This window comes from Aulostomus chinensis, chromosome 24 (genome assembly GCF_037954235.1).
Source record: "Aulostomus chinensis isolate RoL2024-O1b breed Wild chromosome 24, RoL_Achi_v1.0, whole genome shotgun sequence".
NCBI classification, from domain to species: Eukaryota; Metazoa; Chordata; class Actinopteri; order Syngnathiformes; family Aulostomidae; genus Aulostomus; species Aulostomus chinensis.
This window is the reverse complement of record NC_141343.1, coordinates 16,900,453-16,922,148: the sequence shown is the minus strand read 5'-3', so window position 1 is coordinate 16,922,148 and position 21,696 is coordinate 16,900,453. Positions and strand designations below refer to the sequence as shown.

The 21,696-nt window shown below is 47.8% G+C and overlaps 2 protein-coding genes across 5 annotated transcripts; one reads left to right on the top strand and one right to left on the bottom strand.

Moving 5' to 3' along the window:
* Positions 1–92: 92 nt before the first annotated feature.
* Positions 93–15,017, top strand: LOC147238967 (phosphatidylinositol 4,5-bisphosphate 3-kinase catalytic subunit alpha isoform). The gene is made up of 29 exons (XM_086198019.1): positions 93–466; positions 1,064–1,831; positions 3,683–3,811; positions 4,271–4,374; positions 4,453–4,615; positions 4,834–5,043; positions 5,185–5,252; positions 5,439–5,567; positions 5,909–5,962; positions 6,102–6,211; positions 6,292–6,433; positions 6,892–6,977; positions 7,069–7,174; positions 7,263–7,415; positions 8,020–8,151; positions 8,409–8,533; positions 8,735–8,816; positions 8,937–9,101; positions 9,645–9,748; positions 9,820–9,919; positions 10,180–10,251; positions 10,336–10,442; positions 10,791–10,912; positions 11,032–11,110; positions 11,183–11,353; positions 11,445–11,562; positions 11,635–11,786; positions 11,869–12,017; positions 12,809–15,017. Exons 3-29 carry the CDS (start codon positions 3,727–3,729, stop codon positions 12,931–12,933), a joined length of 3,213 nt encoding a protein of 1,070 aa, XP_086054145.1. The 5' UTR covers positions 93–466; positions 1,064–1,831; positions 3,683–3,726; the 3' UTR covers positions 12,934–15,017.
* On the bottom strand, positions 13,022–21,127 carry tkfc (triokinase/FMN cyclase). 4 transcript variants are annotated; one of them, XM_086198021.1, is made up of 17 exons: positions 20,986–21,127; positions 20,595–20,784; positions 18,929–19,033; positions 18,660–18,847; positions 18,439–18,517; positions 18,264–18,353; positions 17,905–17,939; positions 17,746–17,830; positions 17,519–17,608; positions 17,303–17,419; positions 17,102–17,215; positions 16,797–16,934; positions 16,604–16,710; positions 16,429–16,535; positions 16,012–16,045; positions 15,834–15,926; positions 13,026–15,444 (listed from the first exon to the last, which is right to left on the bottom strand). In XM_086198021.1, the coding sequence occupies exons 1-17, from the start codon at positions 21,076–21,078 to the stop codon at positions 15,247–15,249; spliced, it is 1,863 nt and encodes a 620-aa protein (XP_086054147.1). In that variant the 5' UTR covers positions 21,079–21,127; the 3' UTR covers positions 13,026–15,246. The 4 variants fall into 4 exon arrangements, with proteins under 4 accessions (XP_086054150.1, XP_086054151.1, XP_086054146.1 ...); XM_086198024.1 differs by having other exon boundaries at positions 13,022–15,444; positions 17,102–17,419; positions 21,073–21,127; XM_086198020.1 differs by having other exon boundaries at positions 13,025–15,444; positions 17,102–17,419.
* Between the last annotated feature and the right edge of the window lie 569 nt (positions 21,128–21,696).

The following is a 21,696-nucleotide window of genomic DNA, read 5'->3' as shown; positions in this document are numbered from 1 at the left end:
CAGGCCGTTACGAGTTCATGTCTGGCAACTGCTCTGCCTGAGAGACAATGATCAGGGAAACAAGGAAAGTACTTCACACTTTGTGACATCACTGGCAGCTTTAATTTGGATCCAATGGGAAGAAGTCACCCTTTTGACTGACAGCAGGGAGGCGGGGTCAGCTTACATCACCACCTTTCACACAGTGCATTCTGGGATGCAGTTGTGAGACCAGGAAACAGCTGGTTGCACAGAAAAACAAAAACAGGGCGATCAGACAGATGAGAGTTTAATCCGACAAGCTCCGCCCCCTCGACACATACATACAGACACACTCATATAACCATGTGAGGACCTTGATTGGCATGATTAATCCCTGGACCTGCTATACCTAGACCTGCTGGGCCTGCTGGGCCTGCTGGGCCTGCTGGACCCAGACCTGCTGGACCCGGACCTGCTGGATCTGGACCACCTCTCTGATTGGAAGGTTCTTGTTCTGCTTGGATGTTGTCAGTTACATGTTTTGTCTGTTACTGCCTGAATGTGATGTTCGCAGGAACGTTGCTTTTATTTTGAAATTGGCTCTACTTTCCTGTTACTTCCTGTATAAGAGGCTAGTTTGCCATGGCTTGGCTATGGAGGCTAGTCAGTATGTTTGTTGTTTAGTTGGTCACGATGATGTCGCGAGTGATTGACAGCCGGTCACTGCTCAGTGTGAAAGGATGGATGGCGACCGACTGTTGAGTGTCAACACACACACACACACACACACACACACACACACACACACACACACACACACACACACACACACACACACACAATCTAGTAGAAAACAAAGAAAATCTGGAAAACAGAAAAAGAGCAAAGGTTGATTTGGTGTGTGTGTGTGTTTGTGTCTGTGTGTGTTCCTGATGTTGTGAGGACATCAGACGTATACTAACAACAGACTTGAGGAAATAAAGGTTCAACTATGCTAAAGGGGTTGCCATGACGTCATCAAACGATGTGAAACAAACAATAATCAATCATCTGGTGACGTCTTTGATCTGACGGGACGTCTCACTCTCTAATGTTTCTGCAGGCTGGTCTGCGAGAGCGGAGATGCTGTGAGGCGGCGGCGGCGGCGGCGGCGGCGGCGGCAGCAGGCGACTCACTCCACCACTACCTGGAAACAAATCTATGAGGAGATCAACAGCATCCCAACATCAGCATACACAAGCCATCCTGAGGGATGTCCTCTCCGTCCACAGCTGTCGTCCCTGTCCTCTACTGTCCCTCTTGTCCGCTGATGTCTTCACTGCGCCCTCCACTGGTTTCCCTCCAGACCACTGCGATCTTCTCTGTCCTGTCACTGGAGACCACCACCATCACCATCATCATAATTCTGGATATGAATGCATGTCCTCCAGTGGGAGTGGGACCTCCTGTCCCCGCAGCAGCTCGGTGAGGCTGCTGGCCCTTTAAGAGGAGACAGGATGGGCCCACACCTAAACCCCCTTCCTCCTCCCGTCCTCGCCCCGTCCTCCCCCCTCCCTCCTCCAGCACATTGTTCTGCAACTCCCGGCGAGCAGCAGCTTCCCTCCGCCTGCTGCTGATACCGGCTAACGGAGACACAGAGACGAACAGAGACAGGCAGACAGACAGACAGAGAGACAGACAGACAGAGAAAGAGAGAGAGAGAGAGCGAGAGAGAGAGAGACAGGTCCGTCCTTCTTTGTGTGGAAGACAGGTTGGTTGATGGACCCAGCAGCTGATAAATAACCAGACAAAGACAGCTGAGAGGAGACAGACAGACCGACGATGCTATGACCACAGACACACGCCGCTGGACCGGCACGCACAGGCTCAGGTGACACACACACACACACACACACACACACACACACACACACACACACACACACACAGAACAAAGAATCGCTTGGTGTCATCCATCCAATGCTCCCACTCATGTTGTCATGGCAACCATATCATAGTCTGAGGTCATATGGAGGGGAGACGGGATGACGAACGAGGGGACTACATGATGAGGAGACAGGAGGACAGATGAGGATACAAGATGAGGAAACAGGGAACAAGAGCAGGAAACAAGGAGACAAGAGGAGGAAACAAGGAAATGTGAGGAGACAATAAGGAGATATGAGGAGGAAACAAGGAGATAAGAGAAGTAAACAAGGAGATAAGAGAAGTAAAAAGGAGATAAGAGTGAACAAGGAGATAGGAGGAAACAAGGAGATAAGAGAAGTAAACAAGGAGATAAGAGAAGTAAACAAGGAGATAAGAGAAGTAAAAAGGAGATAAGAGTGAACAAGGAGATAGGAGGAAACAAGGAGATAAGAGAAGTAAACAAGGAGATAAGTAAACAAGATAAGAGGGAAAAGGAGATAAGAGAAGTAAAGAAGAACATAAGAGAAGTAAACAAGGAGGCAAGAGGAAACAAGGAGATAATAAGGAGACAAGAGGATTAACACACATGCCTGATGTAAACAAACATGTGACATCATCAGCACCTGTCAGTCAACCTTAGTGGTGGGGCTACTAGTACTAGTAGTACTACTAGTAGTACCAATGTGCATATTAATATGAGTAATGCAATATTAGTTACCTTTATTACTGCGATAACTAGTGCTTCTACTGCATGACTATTATTAGTACTACTGTTATCATTGCAGTTATTAGTAATACCATTGTTATTACCTCTGTTAGTATTAGTCCTACTGTTACTGTATGAGAGTAATATTACTACTATTACAAGTATGACTTTTATTACTAAACTTATAAATGATATTACTATTACTAGTGAAACGTTTATCACGTACTACCAGTATTACTCATACTGTTACTACTGCTCTGCTAATACTGCTGCTGTCATTATTACTCTCACTCTTACCAGCAATACTACTATTGCTACAGTTACTAGTACTTCCACTGTTAGTACTTCAGGTGTCATTTGTGTATTTAGAGGTTGTGAATCTCTGAGGACATTTTCTTGGTTTGAGGTAAATCATGCACCATTTTCAATTTGGTTTGTCATGTACTTTATATCATTTGTAGTCTTTATTGTGTAGTCGAAATATTAGGATCCTAAAGTGCCAGTGGGGACGAAAACATGACAAAGCTCTGTTCAATCAGCAGGTCGCCAGTGACACGAGTGTAAAGGAAATCAGCTTCCTCTCAGAGACAGGAAACACAAGTGTGCACACACACACACACACACACACACACACACACACACACACACACACATACACAGAATAAATGTGTGTTTGTGTGTGTGTGTGTGTGTGTGTGTGTGTGTGTGTGTATGTGTGTTTGTGTGTGTCCTACTTTCTGGTCTTTGTTTGATGCTTCATTGAAAACGCACAAAGACAGTTGGAGACATGTGGACAAGATAGAAGTCGCTGATATTAATAGAAGAGGCACGAGGAAATAAACAGATTTTCACATTAAAAGGCAAAGGAATACAAAGTATCACAATAAAAGACAGTAGAAACCATGAACACACAGCAGGGTTCTACATGAGATAAACCCAGGGCTTGTCACCGCATGGCCCGGACCCTCAGGACCCCTGGAGGGCCCTCAGGAGAACGAGGAAAAGCTTCAGTGCACTTTGATGATGTCATATTGGACTTAGAACATTTAAGATGCTTAACACACTACAAGGTTTGAGATGGCAGCGCCTGTCCACCTGTCTGTCCAGGTGCCCCAGTGCTGAGGTAAGGCAGCGTGTGAGCGGTGGTCGCCATGGCACCCAGGCCATCGTCAGGGGAACTATGGGGGCTTCACTTGATGCCTCCCCGCATCCTGGTGGACTGCTGCCTACCCAACGGTACCAATCCATTCTACTCTACTGCTGATGTTCTCTGGTGTTTGGAGGTTATGTTTTGTTGATGTTCTCTGGTTCTTGGAAGAGACGTTCCCTTTATTTTCTCTGGTGTTTAGAGCGTATGTTGTCTGGGGCCCGTAAATGACGGTCGAAGGATGTTGTGCGGTGTTCCTTTTGTCAGGGACGATGTCCTTTTGATGATGTTCTGCAAAAAAAAAATCTGTAGAAATGTTCTGATGTTCCTATTTGAGGATCTGTTAATTTTCTTTGATGTCCACTTATGTCCTGTTTGTTTTCTTTAATATTCAGGGGTGATGTTCTGTTATGTTCTCTAGGGTTTACAGAAGATGGTCTAGTGATGTTATCTGGTGTTCTTTGGGTCAGGGATGATGTTTTTTTGAAGTTCTCTGGTGTTCAGGGATAACGTTCTGTTGATGTTCTGTGGTGGTCCTCATGGTTCAGGGATGATGGTGAGTCTGGAGTGCCTCAGAGAAACCCCCCTCATCAACATCAAGCAGCAGCTCTTCGCTGAGGCCAGGAAGTACCCGCTCTACCACCTGCTGCAGGTATACTTCCTCTCAGCTTTGGCCTTGCCCCTTCCTTCTGTTATAAGTGACCCAGATCTCTGCTCTCTGATTGGCCAGGAGGAATCCAGCTACATCTTTGTGGGTGTGACCCAGGAAGCAGAGAGGGAGGAGTTTTATGATGAGACAAGGCGGCTGTGCGACCTCCGTCTCTTTCACCCGATCCTAAAGGTCATTGAGCCGCTGGGCAACCGTGAGGAGAAGATCTTGAACCGAGAGATAGGTAACACCTACCTGGCCGACCCGTCATCACTCATCAGACGATGCTCACTGGCTGAAAGAACTGATAACCTGATCAGTCACTATACATATCCAAACCCCATGTGGGCTAAATCAGGGCTAAAGCAAATTAAACTTGTTCTGGAGTAGGCCAGTCAGGGCCAGGGAGTGTTAGACGGGTTCCCTCCGCCGCCTCAGACTAACGCTGCCCCCCTTGTACAGGGTTTGCCATCGGGATGCCAGTCTGCGAGTTTGAGATGATGAAAGACCCAGAGATTCAGGATTTCCGTCGTGCCATACTGAGCGTGTGCAGAGAGGCCATGGAGGAGAGAGAGGGGGGTGGCGCTCACAGCCAGGCACTCTATGTTTACCCCCCCAATGTGGAATCGAGCCCCCAGCTCCCGCAGCACATCTACAGCAAGCTGGACAAAGGTACTGAACCAGAACAAGCTACAGGCCCTTGATCCCTGAGGGCCTCAGGGATGGACTACTACAGAGTTCTACCCAAGTAGCCCATGTTACCGGAGGGTTGTTGGTTCCATTTCTCAAGTCAGTGTGCTTGTGTGTCTTCAGGGAGATTGATAGTGACCATCTGGGTGATTGTGTCTCCATCCAACTCCAAACAGAAATACACACTTAAGGTTTGTGTCAGTTCTACCCTGTTCCACAGAAAGAGAACGTCCTTATCTACTGGAACCCTTGAGTATCTTCTTTGAGGAAAGAGTAGAGGAACACTGGTGCTCTTGTTGTACTTCTGCTGTTTATGTATATTATTCAAGAGTTAGCATGACCCCCGCCTCCTTACAGGTGTGTTTGTGCCTGCATAGGTGAGCCATGATAGTCTACCTGAGCAGCTCATAGCGGAGTCCATCAGGAAGAAGAGCCGATCCATGCACCTGTCCCCTCAGCAGCTCCGCCTGTGTGTCCAGGAGTACCAGGGACAGTACATCCTGAAGGTACTCATCGATCTACCACATTGGCTCTCAGCGTTCTTCAACAGGTCGAGGACCCCTATTTGAACCAATAGTTCTAGAAACTGAATTATTTGTTCATGTCCTTTTTGCCCAGTAAGTTCTCTTGTTTTCCGTTAAATACCTGTAAAAAGTGTGAAGTAGCAAGAAATTCCAGAAAAATACGAAGAAGTTTTCTGAAAACACGAGCTTGTAGGGATAAACACCAGCTGGCACACAAGCACCTGCTCTTGAAGCCTTCGGCGAGGGACTCCCCTTCATGCAAGATGGGCCGTTTGCAAATTTGGCCCCTCCCACTTGCCTCACTGACCAGTCTGTCTCCTCAGGTGTGTGGCTGTGATGAATACCTGCTGGAGAAGCATCCTCTTAGCCAGTACAAGGTAAATTCTGAATGGTGCCGTGAACCTGCCTGTCTCCCTCTTTGTCCACCGGTCTAACTGTCCTCCACCAGTCTAACTGTCCCCCTATAGTCTCACTGGTCTCCGCCTGTCTAACTGTCCTCCACCTGTCTGTTTGCAGTACATCCGCTCCTGTATCATCGTGGGGCGTCTTCCTCACCTAATGCTGGTCTCCAAAGACAGTCTCTACTCCCAGCTTCCTGCCTCCGGCTTTGTCACACCTTCTTACAGGTAAATTAGCAGGGAACCAATCAAGGGGTGGTACAGGTGTCCTGTTTCCAGGTAGAAGCTGTTTGTGTATTGTCTTTCAGTCGTCGGACTCCTCAGCCGTCTCCATGTCCAGGTGGAGGTGACGGGTCTCCTCCTCGGTCTCTGTGGGCCTTCAACACTCTGCTGAGGGTCCGACTGCTGTGTGCCACCTATGTCAACGTCAACATCAGAGACATCGACAAGGTCCGTCTATCTGTTTGTCTATCCGTCCATCCATCCGTTCATCAATCTGTCCGTCCATCTGTCCATCCATCTATCTGTCCATCTGTCCATCCATCTATCTGTCCATCTGTTCATCCATCTATCTATCCATCCGTTCATCAATCTGTCCGTCCATCTGTCCGTCCATCTGTCCATCCATCTATCTGTCCATCTGTTCATCCATCTATCTTTCCATCTGTTCACCCATCTGTCCGTCTATCTGTTCATCCATCTGTCCGTCCATCTGTTCGTCCGTCTGTCCGTCCATCTGTTCATCCATCTATCGTCCATCTGCCTGTCCGTCCATCTGTCCATCTACCTGTCATCTATCATCTATCCATCAATCTATCCCTCTGCCCATCCATCTGTCCATCTATCTGTCCGTCCATCACCCGTTCATCTACGTCTGTAAATGTTTAATTGTGTGTGTCTGTGTACAGATCTATGTCAGGACAGGTATTTATCATGGTGGTGAGCCGCTCTGTGACAACGTCAACACTCAGCGAGTCCCCTGCTCCAACCCAAGGTAACACACACTGTTTTTACACACACCATCCCACGCACACACGCATGCACGCACGCACTGAATACATGTATGAGTTTGTATGTGTGTCCAGGTGGAACGAGTGGTTGACCTATGACCTCTACCTGGCTGACCTCCCTCGTTCAGCCAGGCTCTGCCTGTCGATCTGCTCGGTGAAAGGAAGGAAAGGAGCCAAGGAGGTAGGGCAGGAAGTACAGCAGGACACAAGGAGACACAACTGAGCGTCAAGACATTAAAAACCTGTCTGTCCACCTGTCTGTCTGTCAGGAACACTGTCCTCTGGCCTGGGGAAATGTCAACCTGTTTGACTATAAGGACATTCTGGTTTCGGGTAAAGTGGCTCTCAGTCTGTGGCCTGTCCCACACGGCCTAGAGGACCTGCTCAACCCCATCGGGGTTGCTGGTTCAAACCCCAACAAGGTAGGTTACACTGTTGTTGTGACCTGTCAGACAGGAACAGTGAAGACGGGACTGTCTGAATAATTTCATTCATGTGAGTCCTCATGACAGACAGACAGACAGACAGACTACTTTATTAATCCCTTTTGGACGTTCCGCCAGGGAAATTGCACTCTCCTCAACATTCATTCACAGCACTGTTACCATAGAATAGACTAAAAATAGCAAAGAAGAGAAAACAAAGACTATATATATGCATATATATATATATATATATATATATATATATATATATATATATATATATATATATGCATATATACATGTGCGTGTGCCTGTGTGTACCTGGATGGTTATGTATATGTGCATAGTGACAGGAATAATCATAATATTAATTGTTCTTAATTGTTATTATAACAATAATAATAATTATAACAATAATAATGATGATGATAAAATATAATAATGATGATGATGATATAATATAATAAAAAATATAACAATAGTTACAACAACAACAACAATAATAATAATAATAAGAATAACAATAATAATAATAAAAATAATAATAGCAGCAGTAGTAACAAGAGATATAATAATAATAATCATGTGGCGTCCTCTGCAGGAGACTCCCTGCGTGGAGCTGGAGTTCTCCTGGTTCAACCAGACCGTGGTGTTCCCAGATGAGCAGCAGATAGAAGAACACGCCAACTGGACCATCAGCCGAGAGCTGGGCTACAACTACTGCCACGGACTGGTAATATATATATATATACAACTACTGCCACAGACTGGTAATATATATATATATATATATATATATATATATATATATATATATATATATATATATATATATATATACAACTACTGCCACGGACTGGTAATATATATATATATAGAGAGAGAGAGAGAGAGAGAGAGAGAGATACAACTACTGCCATGGACTGGTAAAATATGTACTGTACCTGTCTCATGACTCTGGTCTCCATGTCTTGTGTCTCTGTGTCTCAGAGCAGCCGTCTGGCCTGTGACAGCAGTGTTTCAGCAGCAGATGCCGAGCAGCTTCGGTCCCTCTGCTCTAGAGATCCCCTATATGAGCTCTCTGAACAGGAGAAGGACTTCCTCTGGAGACACAGGTGAGGACGGAACTCTGCCCACCTGCCCCCATCTCTGTCTGTCTCCATGTTTCTGTGCATCTACATGACGACTTTTGTCTTTAACTTCATCTCCATCTGCTTTTATGTTCATCTTTGCATCTGTCCTTCTTAACTCTAACCTGTCTGGACTTGTCTCTGGTGTCCTGGCCTGTTTGTCTATCTACCTGTCCCTCTCTGAAGACACTACTGTGTAAACATCCCAGAGTCCCTTCCAAAGCTGCTTCTGTCCGTCAAATGGAACTCCAGAGATGAAGTGTCCCAGGTACCAACATACACCGTACATATGGATTTTACTTGTGGTTCTTTGTAACTTATTGGGGATCTTTCACATTCCCTGTCCTCCCTCTGTCCCCCGTCCTCCCCCTGTCACCCATCCTCCTAGATGTACTGTTTGTTGAAGGAGTGGCCTCTGATGGAGCCTGAGTCCGCACTGGAGTTATTGGACTGCAACTTTCCTGATCCAATGGTTCGAGAATTTGCTCTGCGCTGTCTGGTTCAAGGATTGACGGATGACAAGTTGTCACAGTACCTGCTGCAGCTAGTACAGGTACACTCACAGCCTTACAACACCATGCATCACCTGGTAAAGGTACATTCACAACTTCATCACACCCTATAATACCTGGTGCAGGCACATTCACAGCCTCACCACACCCTACAACACCTGGTACAAGTACATTCACAACTTCATCACACCCTATAATACCTGGTACAGGTACATTCACAGCCTCACCACACCCTACATCACCTGCTGCAGGTACATTCACAACTTCACCACACCCTGTGATACACGGTACAGGTACAGTCACAGCCTCACCACACCCTACATCACCTGCTACAGGTACATTCACAACTTCATCACACCCTATAATACCTGGTACAGGTACATTCACAGCCTCACCACACCCTACAACACCTGGTACAGGTACATTCACAACTTCACCACACCCTGTGATACACGGTACAGGTAGAGTCACAGCCTCACCACACCCTACAACACCTGCTACAGGTACATTCACAACTTCATCACACCCTATAATACCTGGTACAGGTACATTCACTTGCTTCCTTGATGACACTCTGTTCTCAGGTGTTGAAGTATGAGATGTACCTGGACAATCCTCTTGCTCGCTTCCTCATCAAGAAAGCTCTCACCAATCAGAGGATAGGACACTTCTTCTTCTGGCATCTCAAGTGAGTGAGGCTACTTGCAGACTAAAAGAATATTTCACCTGAACACTGAATTATAAACAGGTGTGTTTCAGGTCGGAGATGCACAACAAGACTGTATCCCGTCGTTTTGGCCTACTCCTGGAGGCCTTCTGCAGAGCCTGTGGCATGTACCTGAAGCACCTGAACAGACAGGTGAGCTTCGGGTTGGTCTGCATCAGGGCTCTCATCGGTCAGTTCATTTGCTCTCTCTGAGGTGATTTCAAACCCAAGATTCTTTTTGAATTTTGGACCCCCAGTTGAACCTTTGCATTTCTAACTTGGGCATACACACAAAATGAGGCCCAAACAAGTATTGACCACTTTCCATGCAGAAGTTGTGATGATGATGTCAATGTTCACGTAAGGAAACTACTCCTGAGAGGCTTCAGAACCTAAACTGAATACGTGTGCAGGTGGAGGCCATGGACAAACTGGTGAACCTGACCGATACACTGAAACAAGAGAAGAAGGATGAGACGCAGAAGGTACAAAATAACCCATTTTCATTGTCAGATCTGATATGATGTCATAACCCAATAATGCCATGCTGCCTTTTGACTGATTTTCAGACTCAGATGAAGTTCCTGGTTGAACACATGTCTCGCCCAGATTACATGGAGGCTCTGCAGGGATTCGTCTCTCCTCTAAACCCTGTTCACCAGCTGGGAAACCTCAGGTAACATCTCGCCCATCTAACCAAATGAGCTATGCTAGCAGTGTCGCAGCTGAGTTAGTTGGCAATGGGGCACCTAAATGTTACTTCGCAATGTAGTAGCTGGATGTTAGCCAGTGACATAGCAGCTGAATGCTACCAAGCAACGTGGCAGCTAAGATGTAGTTAGCACTGTTGCAGCTAAACGTTATCTGTGGGTGTAGCAGCTGTGTTAGTTAGCCAAATAGCAGCTGATTGTGTTGAACTGTGTGAAATATTTCCATCCTGATGTGACCTTGTTTGAGTAAACCTGGTCGGGTGAGCTAGCCAATATGACCCTGTTCAGGTGAACCTGATGTGATGTGTCCTCAGGCTGGAGGAGTGCAGGATCATGTCCTCGGCAAAGCGCCCTCTGTGGTTGAACTGGGAGAACCCCGACATCATGTCTGAGCTGCTCTTCACCAACAATGAGATCATCTTCAAGAATGGAGATGGTAGTTAGCTCAGTGCCAACAATACCCCCTGTTTTGAGTGGAGAAAGCTAAACATGCTAACAGGTACCCTGAACTTGGGGACTCTGGGTAATGTTGTTTGTCACTGGTGTGTGTTACAGACCTACGGCAGGATATGCTAACTCTGCAGATTATCAAGATCATGGAGAACATATGGCAGAACCAGGGCCTGGACCTTCGGTAAGATGCATAACATCATGACGACTTTTACGGTGACATCATCAAAGACTGACTGTGTTTGGGTGTCTGCAGCATGCTGCCGTACGGCTGCTTGTCCATTGGAGACTGCGTGGGTCTGATTGAGGTGGTCAAGAACAGTTTTACCATCATGCAGATTCAGTGTAAAGGAGGCCTTAAGGGGGCGCTGCAGTTCAACTCCAACACTCTGCATCACTGGATCAAAGACAAGAACCGCGGCGAGGCGTCAGTACCTGTCTTTCTGTCTCTTGTCTGTCTGTCTCTTGCCTTTCTATCTCTCACCATCTATTTGTCTCTCACCTGTCTCTGTCCTCAGGTATGACCGGGCTATCGACCTTTTCACCAGGTCATGTGCTGGTTACTGCGTTGCGACCTTCATCTTGGGGATTGGCGACCGACACAACTCCAACATCATGGTGAAGGAGAACGGCCAGGTGAGCTGCTGTTCCTCACCTACCACCCGTCAACCTGCGCTGACCTCACCTGAGCTCCTTCTCTTCTTGCAGCTCTTCCACATCGACTTTGGTCACTTTCTGGACCACAAGAAGAAGAAGTTTGGCTACAAGAGAGAGCGGGTGCCTTTCGTGCTGACTCAGGACTTCCTCATTGTCATCAGTAAAGGCATCCAGGAGTCCACTAAGACCAAAGAGTTTGAGAGGTCTCACCTACGTCTCATCTGCAGAGTTGCAGTGCTGCTGTCTCTGTCTCTGTTTGTCTGACTTTCCCTGTTTGTGTCTCAGGTTCCAGGAAATGTGTTACAAAGCGTACCTGGCCATCCGACAGCACGCCAGCCTCTTTATCAACCTATTCTCCCTCCTGCTTGGCTGTGGGATGCCTGAACTCCAGAGCTTCGATGACATCGCTTACCTGAGGAAGACCCTCGCTCTGGGTGAGAGAGACCGCTGCAGAGGGCAAAACTCCCTCTGTAACTCTTACACACCATCAGGGGTCTGGGGATCTCCCAGGGGACAGCTGGGACATCTGTTAGCTTGTTAACTGAATCAGGCATTGATCAACCTCCATTGGACTGAGGCTAATGATGAACCAGTGCTTGGCTAGCTATTAGCCTGCAAGCTGAATGGGTTCTTTATTAGCCATACTGGGTTATCTGTTAGCCTGTTCCCTGAATGAGACCTCTGTTGACCTTCGGTGCACTGAGGCTAATGAAACATGCTAGGCTAGCTATTAGCCAGTAAGCTAACCCAGGTTTTTATTACATTTGTTACATGCATCCTTTGTATTTTTGATGTTTTTGCTAGTTTTCTCATCACCTTCTCACCGAGTTTTGCTAATTATCTGCTAAGTTCTCGCTTTGCCTTTTCCTCATGTTTCTGATTCATTAAGTGGATGAGCTGATGAACAAAGTGATTAGCAAATTATCATGATGTGACAAGTTTTCTTTAAACACAAAACAAACAGACTAATCAAATCATAAACAAAGAATCCACACCTATCAGACAAAAATGGAGCAAAAACTACTAAAAAAAAATTCCCAAAATAAATCTTTATTAATAAATGCTTTTGGGGGTTCAGTAGGTGATGCTAGCTAGCTGCTCTAATTTTATGAACCAACAAAATGTCAGCTTTTAAAGTTCTTTTTTAGATCGTGTTTGTGTTGGTGTTGGTGTCACATTTGACCATTTACAATAATCTGTGTGTGTGTGCGTGTGTGTGTCTCAGAGAAGAGCCAGCAGGAGGCGCTAGAGTATTTCACCAAACAGATGAACGATGCACATCATGGCGGCTGGAGCACCAAGATGGACTGGATCTTTCACACCATCAGACACATGCCCAATGAACACTAACACACACATACACACATACACACACAAATAACTGCACTACTGTGAGGAAGATGATGATGAAGGCGGTCAAATGTTGGGGAGACGGTTATCATGGCAACATGAATCTCAGGTTCCATGGGGGGCATGCTGGTGTAAAGACGACGGCGATGGTGATGGTGATGATGATGTCGTAAATGTCTTCCAATGGGCGCTAACGTTAGCCTGTTAGCTCTGTAACTTTATTTAGTGTTTGTAGGGACAAGTTGAACAAAGCAGCTTTTATTGAAACCAGCAAATTGAAGCAATAAAACATTCAATAATTCATTGATATTTTGATTATGACAATCAGAAGCTCAGACCAATAGGCAGGCAGAGCCAACCAGCTGTGGGCGGAGTCACAATGTCGACATCGGACTGAACTAACCAACCAATAGCTAACATAAAGCACAAGAACGCAATTATTGATAATACTAATAGTAATAATAACTTTAATTTTTATATTTCACACTCAATCAACTGTAAGTGCTCTCCTGATTTTTTTTTTTTTTTCTTATTCAAGTTCATCACCATTTCTGTGAGGGGAAATACTTTCTGCTACTTCCTCATGATGTCTCTGCTGGATTTGTAAATGTACGTCTTCATCGTGGAATGATGCTGATGTTGAGCATGGCGGTGGCCCCGCGAGCGTCCACGGCTGGTCTCAGATGTTGTCACCCAGCTTCAGAGATTTAATCTTTTAAGACAGTTGGAGCTAATCTGAACTCCGTTTTGATCATCAGGTGTTATCAGGGATCAAAGTGTCCACGACAATCTTGACCAATCAGCTGGCCTGTGAGCTAAACCAGAGCTTAGTTCACCTCCAGTGCACTGGCTAATAAATCATGCAAGACCTGCCATTAGCTTGTGAACTGAACAAGGTCTTTGTTCGTCATGCTAGGTTAACGGTTTGCAAGTTAGCTGAGTTGAGCCATTATTAGCCATAATTTGCTGTTTGTGGAAACAAGTCTTTGTTAGCCTCCAGTGCACTGTGGCTAATGAACCATGCCAGGCTAGCTATGAGCCTATAAGCTGAACCAGGTCGTTGTTAGCCGTGCTCGGCTAAGTGTTAGCCTGTTCACTGAATCAGGCCTTGATTGGCCTTAAGTTGTGCAGATGGACTCTGCTATGCTAGCTGTTAGCCTGTTACTTGAATCAGGCCTTTGTCAGCCTCTAGTGCACTGTGTCAAATGAACCATGCAAGGCTAGCAGGCAGACTGCTAGCTGAGTTGGTGCACTCTAATCCATAGTTAGTAAACCAGTAAGTATTATTTTGCTGAGCTGTTGCACTGGAACAATCCATTGTGGGTAGGCGTAGTAGTAGCATAGCGTAGCATCAGTGGAAGCCCCGCCCCATCTGTTCCATTGGCTGGAAGCCACCAGGTGTCGGGGCTGTACTCAGACGGGTTAAAGGATTTTTTATGTGAAGGTATATGTTTCTGCTCAGGTCAGAGGTCAGAGGTCAGGTCACTGTCAGTTTAAGCCTTGCCCACACAAGTCAGTGGCCAGACCCCGCCCCCTACTGCATGCTGATCCATATATTGATGTATGACATCATCAATTGTGCTGGTTACCATGGTGACTGATACCGCTGGTGCCAAAGTGAGCAGACGTGTTTTTTTTCTCTCATGTGATCAATAGTATTGATTGATTGTTAATCAGTTACGCTCAAGTGTTAGACGGATGTATTGATGATCCATTGATGTATTTGACAGGCATGACTGCTGATCCAATCGGCTTCTCGATGTTGAGTATTGATCTGTAACACCTACTGGTCGCCTCCTCCAGGACGTTTCTTTTCCAGCTCTCATTTCGTCCCCAGTGGGTTCTACTGACACCGTCGTCTCCAAGCCTCACAACTTTGTCTCTGAAATGTGGCGATGACGAAGGAACAAAGCTGGCGCCCACAGACAGCAGGTTTGGGCCAATCAGATGGCTTCTAGTGACCTTTTACCTGAACTTTACGGAGGGTGACCTAGTGGGGCAGAGCTAACCCTGCCACACCTATGAGGAGGGACTGTCAGTGTGTCACAGATTGTCATTGTTGTATTTCAAAATAAAGCTCAACAGGTGACAGGTGTGGCTGCACTTCCTCTGCCCTCCACTAGATTAATTCATTCTCAGAATGTGGCCCTTTTCTGACCCCCCCCTACCAACAATGTGTTATTGTAGAAATTTCTCATTTTTTTTATTCTGAATAATTTTCTTTGCGGTACATCTATGAAGTCTGTCCATGTCTTGACAGCTTCAGTGGTCACTGGTACTTCTGAGCGGTTCGGGCAACTCCGGACTCCGAACTCAGTGGTCGTGGTCGCAGTGGCGATCCGCTCCTACGCTCTCCTGCTGTCCCTCCAGCGCCTCCATCACGGCTCTCAAAATGGCGGCTATGGCTACGGCGCCGGGGTCAGGCAGGGTGAGACGTTCCGCAGCGATGTAGCTGGCTCTTCCTGCCCTGGCGGTGAGGTCACGGGTTGACTCCGCCCCCTCAGCAGCTCTCTGGGTAGATCAAAGAAAATGGAAGATCAAAGACGGGACAATTTAATTATCTAACTATGTATTTGGGGCACTGAGGGGTACTGGGGGGTACTGAGGGGTACTGGGGGTACTGAGGGTACTGGGGGGTACTGGGGGGCACTGAGGGATACTGGGGGGCACTGAGGGGTACTGAGGGGTACTGGGGAGTACTGGGGGCACTGAGGGGTACTGGGGGGTACTGGGGGGCACTGAGGGGCATTGGGGAGTACTGAGGGGTACTGGGGGGCACTGAGGGGCACTGAGGGGCATTGAGGGTTACTGGGGGCACTGAGGGGCACTGGGGGGCACCAGGGGGCGGTCCCTGCACACAGCTTCACAGCTGTGGAGCTTGATGAACGTTGTTAGTGCACCTGTACTGCAGCCTGCAGGACGGCCATCTGTCCAGCAGGGGGAGCGCTGCTCAGGTTCATCAGCTCGTCCACTGCAGGGCACAAAGCATCCAGCTGGGATCGAACACACAGACCCACGGCAGTAAGTTACCCGACTGCTGTTTACCTACATCAATGTGTCTAAAAGTCCTGTACTCACCATCGTTCGGTCTCCAGGCTCAGCGCCGCCGTACCTGGAGGACAGAGAGAGCCTCTTTTCATTTGGCTCACATGGAGCTTAAACCTGAGCCAGAGCCAGAGCCAGAGCCAGAGCCAGAGCCAGAGCCAGAGCCTGAGCCTGAGCCTGAGCCAGAGCCAGAGCCTGAGCCTGAGCCTGAGCCTGAGCAGGACCCTCTAACAAAACTAAAAAATGAACTTTTAACGCCTCCAAGAGAACGGCACCATGATGTCATGATGATCCACTCTCATTGCCGTGAGGCATCAGGAGGACCCCGAGGGTCCAGCGAGACTTAAAGATTTCAGGGTCAAAGGTCACTGTAACAGCCCCCCCCCGTGATGTTTCTAGTTTTACACTGAGTAGTGAGGTCTCCCAGCACCAAACACGACAGTCCTGCACCTTCTCATGGCCTGTGTCCCAGCATGCATTGCACCAGCCCACACTGCAGCACCCCCTTGCTTGTCAGTCACATAACCAGCCGCCGCCGTCAGGAACAAACTGTACAACTGAAAGACACATGAACATAAATGTGTGTTTGTGTGAGGTCCAAATCTCACGAAAGTGTGACACCTACAGCTCCTGAAGACCCGCCCATCTTCTCCTGCACCAGTCCAGCCAGGACAGACAACAGTTGCCCGGGGCAACCAGGAACCACTTGACTCTGCAGCCACTCCTGGATGGCTGAGGGAGCATTTAGGAGAGGATTTATATTTTTGTCCCTTTCGGTGATGATGATGATGATGATGATGTCACAGCAGAGTCCTGACCTCGAGCAGCCTGAGCGTGAGTGTTCCCACAGTCTCCGTCCCCGGCAGCGCGGTCCAGAGAGTTCAGTTCCTCCTGATGGTCCAGCAGCGTGGAACAAACCCTCTCCAACACCTGACGCAGTATAGGACTGTGAGGACCTGGAGAGAACACACCCCCACACAGAGGAGGAGGAGGAGGAGGAGGAGGAGGGGGAAATAAAAGAATGAGCTAAAAGTCAGAGAAGTTCAGACCGACACAAACATTCTGGATTCCTGAGTGACTCAGAATGACGCGGGGGGGGGGCTTCATTGACCCAGATACCAGCCTTCGGGGGAGTCGACGTCCTGCCGTCTCACAGCTGGGGGGTCGGTCAGGAAGTGGCGTCCACTTGTACTTGAACCACTGAGGTTTGGCCAGGCAGGGGCGCTGGTCCTGGCATCTAGAGAGGATAGGAGAGAGAAAGCGAGAGAAAGAGAGAGAGAGAGCGATAGTGTGTGTGTGTGTGTGTGTTTGTGTGTTTTCTCACCAAACAGTCTTAGTGTTTCCTGACTGGCCACCATGAGTGTCAGAGACACTCCCGCCATCTCCAGTGATGTCATAAAGGATCCCGACATCACCCTGGCGACCACCACCCCCTGAGTCTCTGTAACCGTAGAGACAGCCAATCACATTCATGCTCACAGGGGCGAGACCTCAGACGTGTTCTGGAAGGTCAGAAGCTCGTTCTACAGTGTGTATTTACCCAGATGCACGATGGTGGCTCTTGTGACCACCGCCATCTCCAGACAGGACAGAGCGCCGAGGTTGTTCACACACACGATCACCTGATCCCCTGTTTAAGATCACACACACACACACACACACACACACACACACACACACACACACACACACACACACACACACACACACACACACACTGAGTTCACATAGACGATGTCTACTTTAGGTCAAGGCATATCTGAGTACCTGGCTTCAATGGCAAATGCGATTGGCTGTCAGGGTTGGTCATGTGATCTATCATGGCCTTCACCACCTCGTCTGCACAGGTGACCTGATTGACAGGGGTGGTTCATTAAGCTAACGGAAGCTGAACTCGGCTCAGTCTGTTAGTTTACATCCACCCACCTTTGACCTTTTGACCCCAGGTTCACCGTGGATTCCTGCGTGAGACAGAGGAGCGACGACTCAGTCAGGAAACACAATTCTGAGGTTAAAAGGAAGTCACAAACTGGAGATGAAATGTCCAGATTCTGAGAAGAAGTCCAAGGGATGAGATTCTAGTTCCACTGATGTACAGAAGTCATGTCAGCGTTCACACTCATCACACCACCAGGTGTGTGGTGCGCTGGCTCAGGTGAGCTAGACTTTAATGGGCTCATCCTGTTTGGTGAAAATCCACCTCATGGTTTTTGTGTAATTGTGCTGACAGTCAAACACACAAGCTGGCTGGTGGGGGGGGGGGGGGCCTGAAGAGCTGAACTGACCCAGGCCAAGCTCCATGTCTCCTGGAGGAAGGTCAAAGGTCGGCAGGCAGCCTGGGATGCAGCACGGAGACAGACTCACCCCCAGAGTACCTGCAACAGCACATCTGTCAAACTGCAGGTGTGTGTCCAGGCTGAGGACAGAGACAGATGAAGCAATGAGCAGGCGGAGACTCACCGGTGCCCTTCAACACCTCTGTCACCTTGGAAACGACCTGGTCCAATGAGCAGCCGTCTTCGGCCAGGGCCCCCGCCAGCTGGTGCGAAGGTTTGACTCAGAATAAATCAGTTTCTCAAGGGGGGAGCCTCAGATTAGTAACTCACAGAGGTAGAACTGCTGGTCTGTTTGCCGCACTGTGAGACACACGAGTCGTTGCCATGAGGTCTCTGCTCACTTACCTTGTGTACGAGGACAGTACCACACAAGCCCCTCCTCCCGGCCTTGCTTGGGCAGTCAAAGGCGCAGTCCTCAGCCACAATCACCATATCAACGCTGACGCCATGGTTACGGGCCTGCTCTGCAGCCAGGCCGAAGTTGAGGCGATCACCGGTGTAGTTTTTGACGATGAGGAGGACACCGGAGGCTCCTGGGTTGGGATTCATATTAGTCTGTACCTGAACCATCTGAGGAGATGACTCGTGGAGACGGGTGTGTGATACCTGCATACCTGCATTGTGCAAGCAGAGAATAGCCGCCAGGATGCTGGCAGGAGGTGGAGAAGCAAAAACACCACCTGCTACCGCTGCCGACAGCATTCCTGCACCAACATAACCTGGCGACACAGAGGAGGAAGACGATCAGGGTGAAGATGCGTGACATCCTACTGCCACAAACGGGAGGAACATCTGCCGCACACTTCATAAATGCAGCTACTCATGCCCTCAACATCAAACATGGCACCGCTTGCAAATGCGGTGACATTTGACACGTCAGACTGAGATGATGGTACATTAGACATGTGTCAGAATGAGATGACGGTACATTAGACATGTGTCAGAATGAGATGACGGTACATTAGACATGTGTCAGAATGAGATGATGGTACATTTGACACGTGTCAGACTGAGGTGACGGTACATTTGACGTGTCAGAATGATGGTACATTTGACATATGTCAGAATGAGATGACGGTACATTTGACACGTCAGACTGAGATGACGGTACATTAGACATGTCAGACTGAGATGACGGTACATTTGACGTGTCAGACTGAGGTGACGGTACATTTGACACGTCAGACTGAGATGACGGTACATTTGGCATGTGTCAGACTGAGATGACGGTACATTAGACATGTCAGACTGAGGTGACGGTACATTTGACAGGTGTCAGAATGAGATGACGGTACATTTGACACGTCAGACTGAGATGACGGTACATTTGACATGTGTCAGAATGAGATGACGGTACATTTGACACGTCAGACTGAGATGACGGTACATTAGACATGTCAGACTGAGATGACGGTACATTTGACATGTGTCAGACTGAGATGACGGTACATTAGACATGTCAGACTGAGATGACGGTACATTTGACATGTGTCAGACTGAGGTGACGGTACATTAGACACGTCAGACTGAGATGACGGTACATTTGACATGTGTCAGACTGAGGTGACGGTACATTTGACACGTCAGACTGAGATGACGGTACATTTGACATGTGTCAGACTGAGATGACGGTACATTAGACACATCAGACTGAGATGACGGTACATTTGACATGTGTCAGAATGAGATGATGGTACATTTGACACGTCAGACTGAGATGACGGTACATTAGACACGTCAGACTGAGATGACGGGACATTTGACATATGTCAGACTGAGATGACAGTACATTTGACATGTCAGACTGAGGTGACGGTACATTTGACAGGTGTCAGAATGAGATGACGTACACTTGACATGTCAGAATGAGATGACAGAACTCTAGAGGTGACGAAATGAGATGACAGTTTGAAATGAAAGAACTGTTGAAATGACAGGCATAGGTGGCATCTTTTGAAATAGACATCTGTTCGACAACAACTCCGTGGTCTTAAAAACCGTCCATCCTCTGAACAGCAAACTTGCGTGGGCACAGCTGGCGCCCTGAGGATGTGCAGTGCCAAGTTTGAAGTCTGGCATCTAAGGTTGTCCGGGGTCTGAGGGTCAATGAGCTGAGCTGACAATCAGAAAGACGGCATGAGCTTTTGACATGCCAAACTGAGATGACAGTCACAACTCTGGATCGCTCTTATGTTGTCTGTCTGTGTGTGGTAATCAAAGCAGACAAAGATTAAAGATGACAGGCTGACTGAGATCAAAGCATCTGATTCTGAGTCCCACCCCCGTGTGCAGGCTCATGTCCGGACCCTCCTCCTGACACCAGAGCCACTTTGCCCCTCAGTCTGTCCAGGTTGGACCGAAGCACGACGCGGTGGCCCACCATCAGAGAGAGGCCCCCGCTGGCCCTGACCAGACCCCAGAGCGCCTCGTCCACACAGCTGTCTGCTGAGTTGATCAACTTCTTTGGGAGCTGGAAGGAACAATAAATAACTCACTTTAATTATTCAATTTCATCCGGTAAGGTCGCAGCAAGGACAAGTTCTGGTCCTTCAGCTACATGGTAGAGTTGATCAGAACAGAAACATAGCAAGGTGGGATTCAAACTGCAGCAACGTCACTGCAGCTGAACTCTGAACTCTTCACGTGCGGGAGGGACTCGGCCAGGACGGACCTTGTCAACCTCGTGTCGGCTCGGATCCACGGTCACACGGCCGCTGGGCGCGTCGTTGATGCTCAGCGCTCTTTTCAGCTGCTTTACCTCCATTTGGTGCCTCTTCGTCCATAGACAGGTCAGCAGGGCCCCGTGGATCCCGACTCAGTGAGAGCGGCTAATCCTGCCTTCAAAATAAAAGCTCATCTCAGACTACCAGGAAGTGCTAATGGTGCACAAGCGTAACACTACAAACACTACATTTGATCCTGGACTGGTTGTGTTTTACTAAGATGAAGAAACTGCGTTTTGATCACTGGTAAAAGCAGGATTGTTTATTGCGATGCTTTTATTTTTGAAAGGACAAAAACAAACGATGGCAGCAACGTCACTAAAGGTGAGGAACAAGACACTCCCACTTTGTTTTTGCTTCAAGTCATGTTGAGCTCGCGCGCGCGCACACACACACGTTTTTATCGGACCTTTTAACAGACAAACTTAAAGACTAAGAGATAAAATGCAATTAAATATTTACTTTTGGACCAAAACTCCTGAAAAGTTGATGGATCATAAAAACAGATTTCCTTTTTAGTAAACCAAATATTTAAAGATGAGCGAAAGCCAGAGGGAGAGAGAGAGAGCTTTATTTTTCACTTAAAGCAGGAATGAATCGAACATTCATACGTTGAAAAAATAAAAAAATCAACTTCGTGACATAATAATAATAATAAC

What these genes read in the sequence shown, in the direction of transcription:
- LOC147238967 (XM_086198019.1), top strand. Translation starts at nt 3,727, where the DNA reads ATGGCACCCAGGCCATCGTCAGGGGAACTATGGGGGCTTCACTTGATG. An exon ending in CGCTCTACCACCTGCTGCAG is followed by an intron (nt 4,375 to 4,452) that starts GTATACTTCCTC and finishes CTGATTGGCCAG; the next exon opens with GAGGAATCCAGCTACATCTT. An exon ending in GAAGGAAAGGAGCCAAGGAG is followed by an intron (nt 7,175 to 7,262) that starts GTAGGGCAGGAA and finishes TCTGTCTGTCAG; the next exon opens with GAACACTGTCCTCTGGCCTG.
- tkfc (XM_086198020.1), bottom strand. Translation starts at nt 21,078, where the DNA reads ATGGAGGTAAAGCAGCTGAAAAGAGCGCTGAGCATCAACGACGCGCCC. An exon ending in TCTCTGCTTGCACAATGCAG is followed by an intron (nt 18,848 to 18,928) that starts GTATGCAGGTAT and finishes ATCCCAACCCAG; the next exon opens with GAGCCTCCGGTGTCCTCCTC. An exon ending in GCATTTGCCATTGAAGCCAG is followed by an intron (nt 17,609 to 17,745) that starts GTACTCAGATAT and finishes GATCTTAAACAG; the next exon opens with GGGATCAGGTGATCGTGTGT.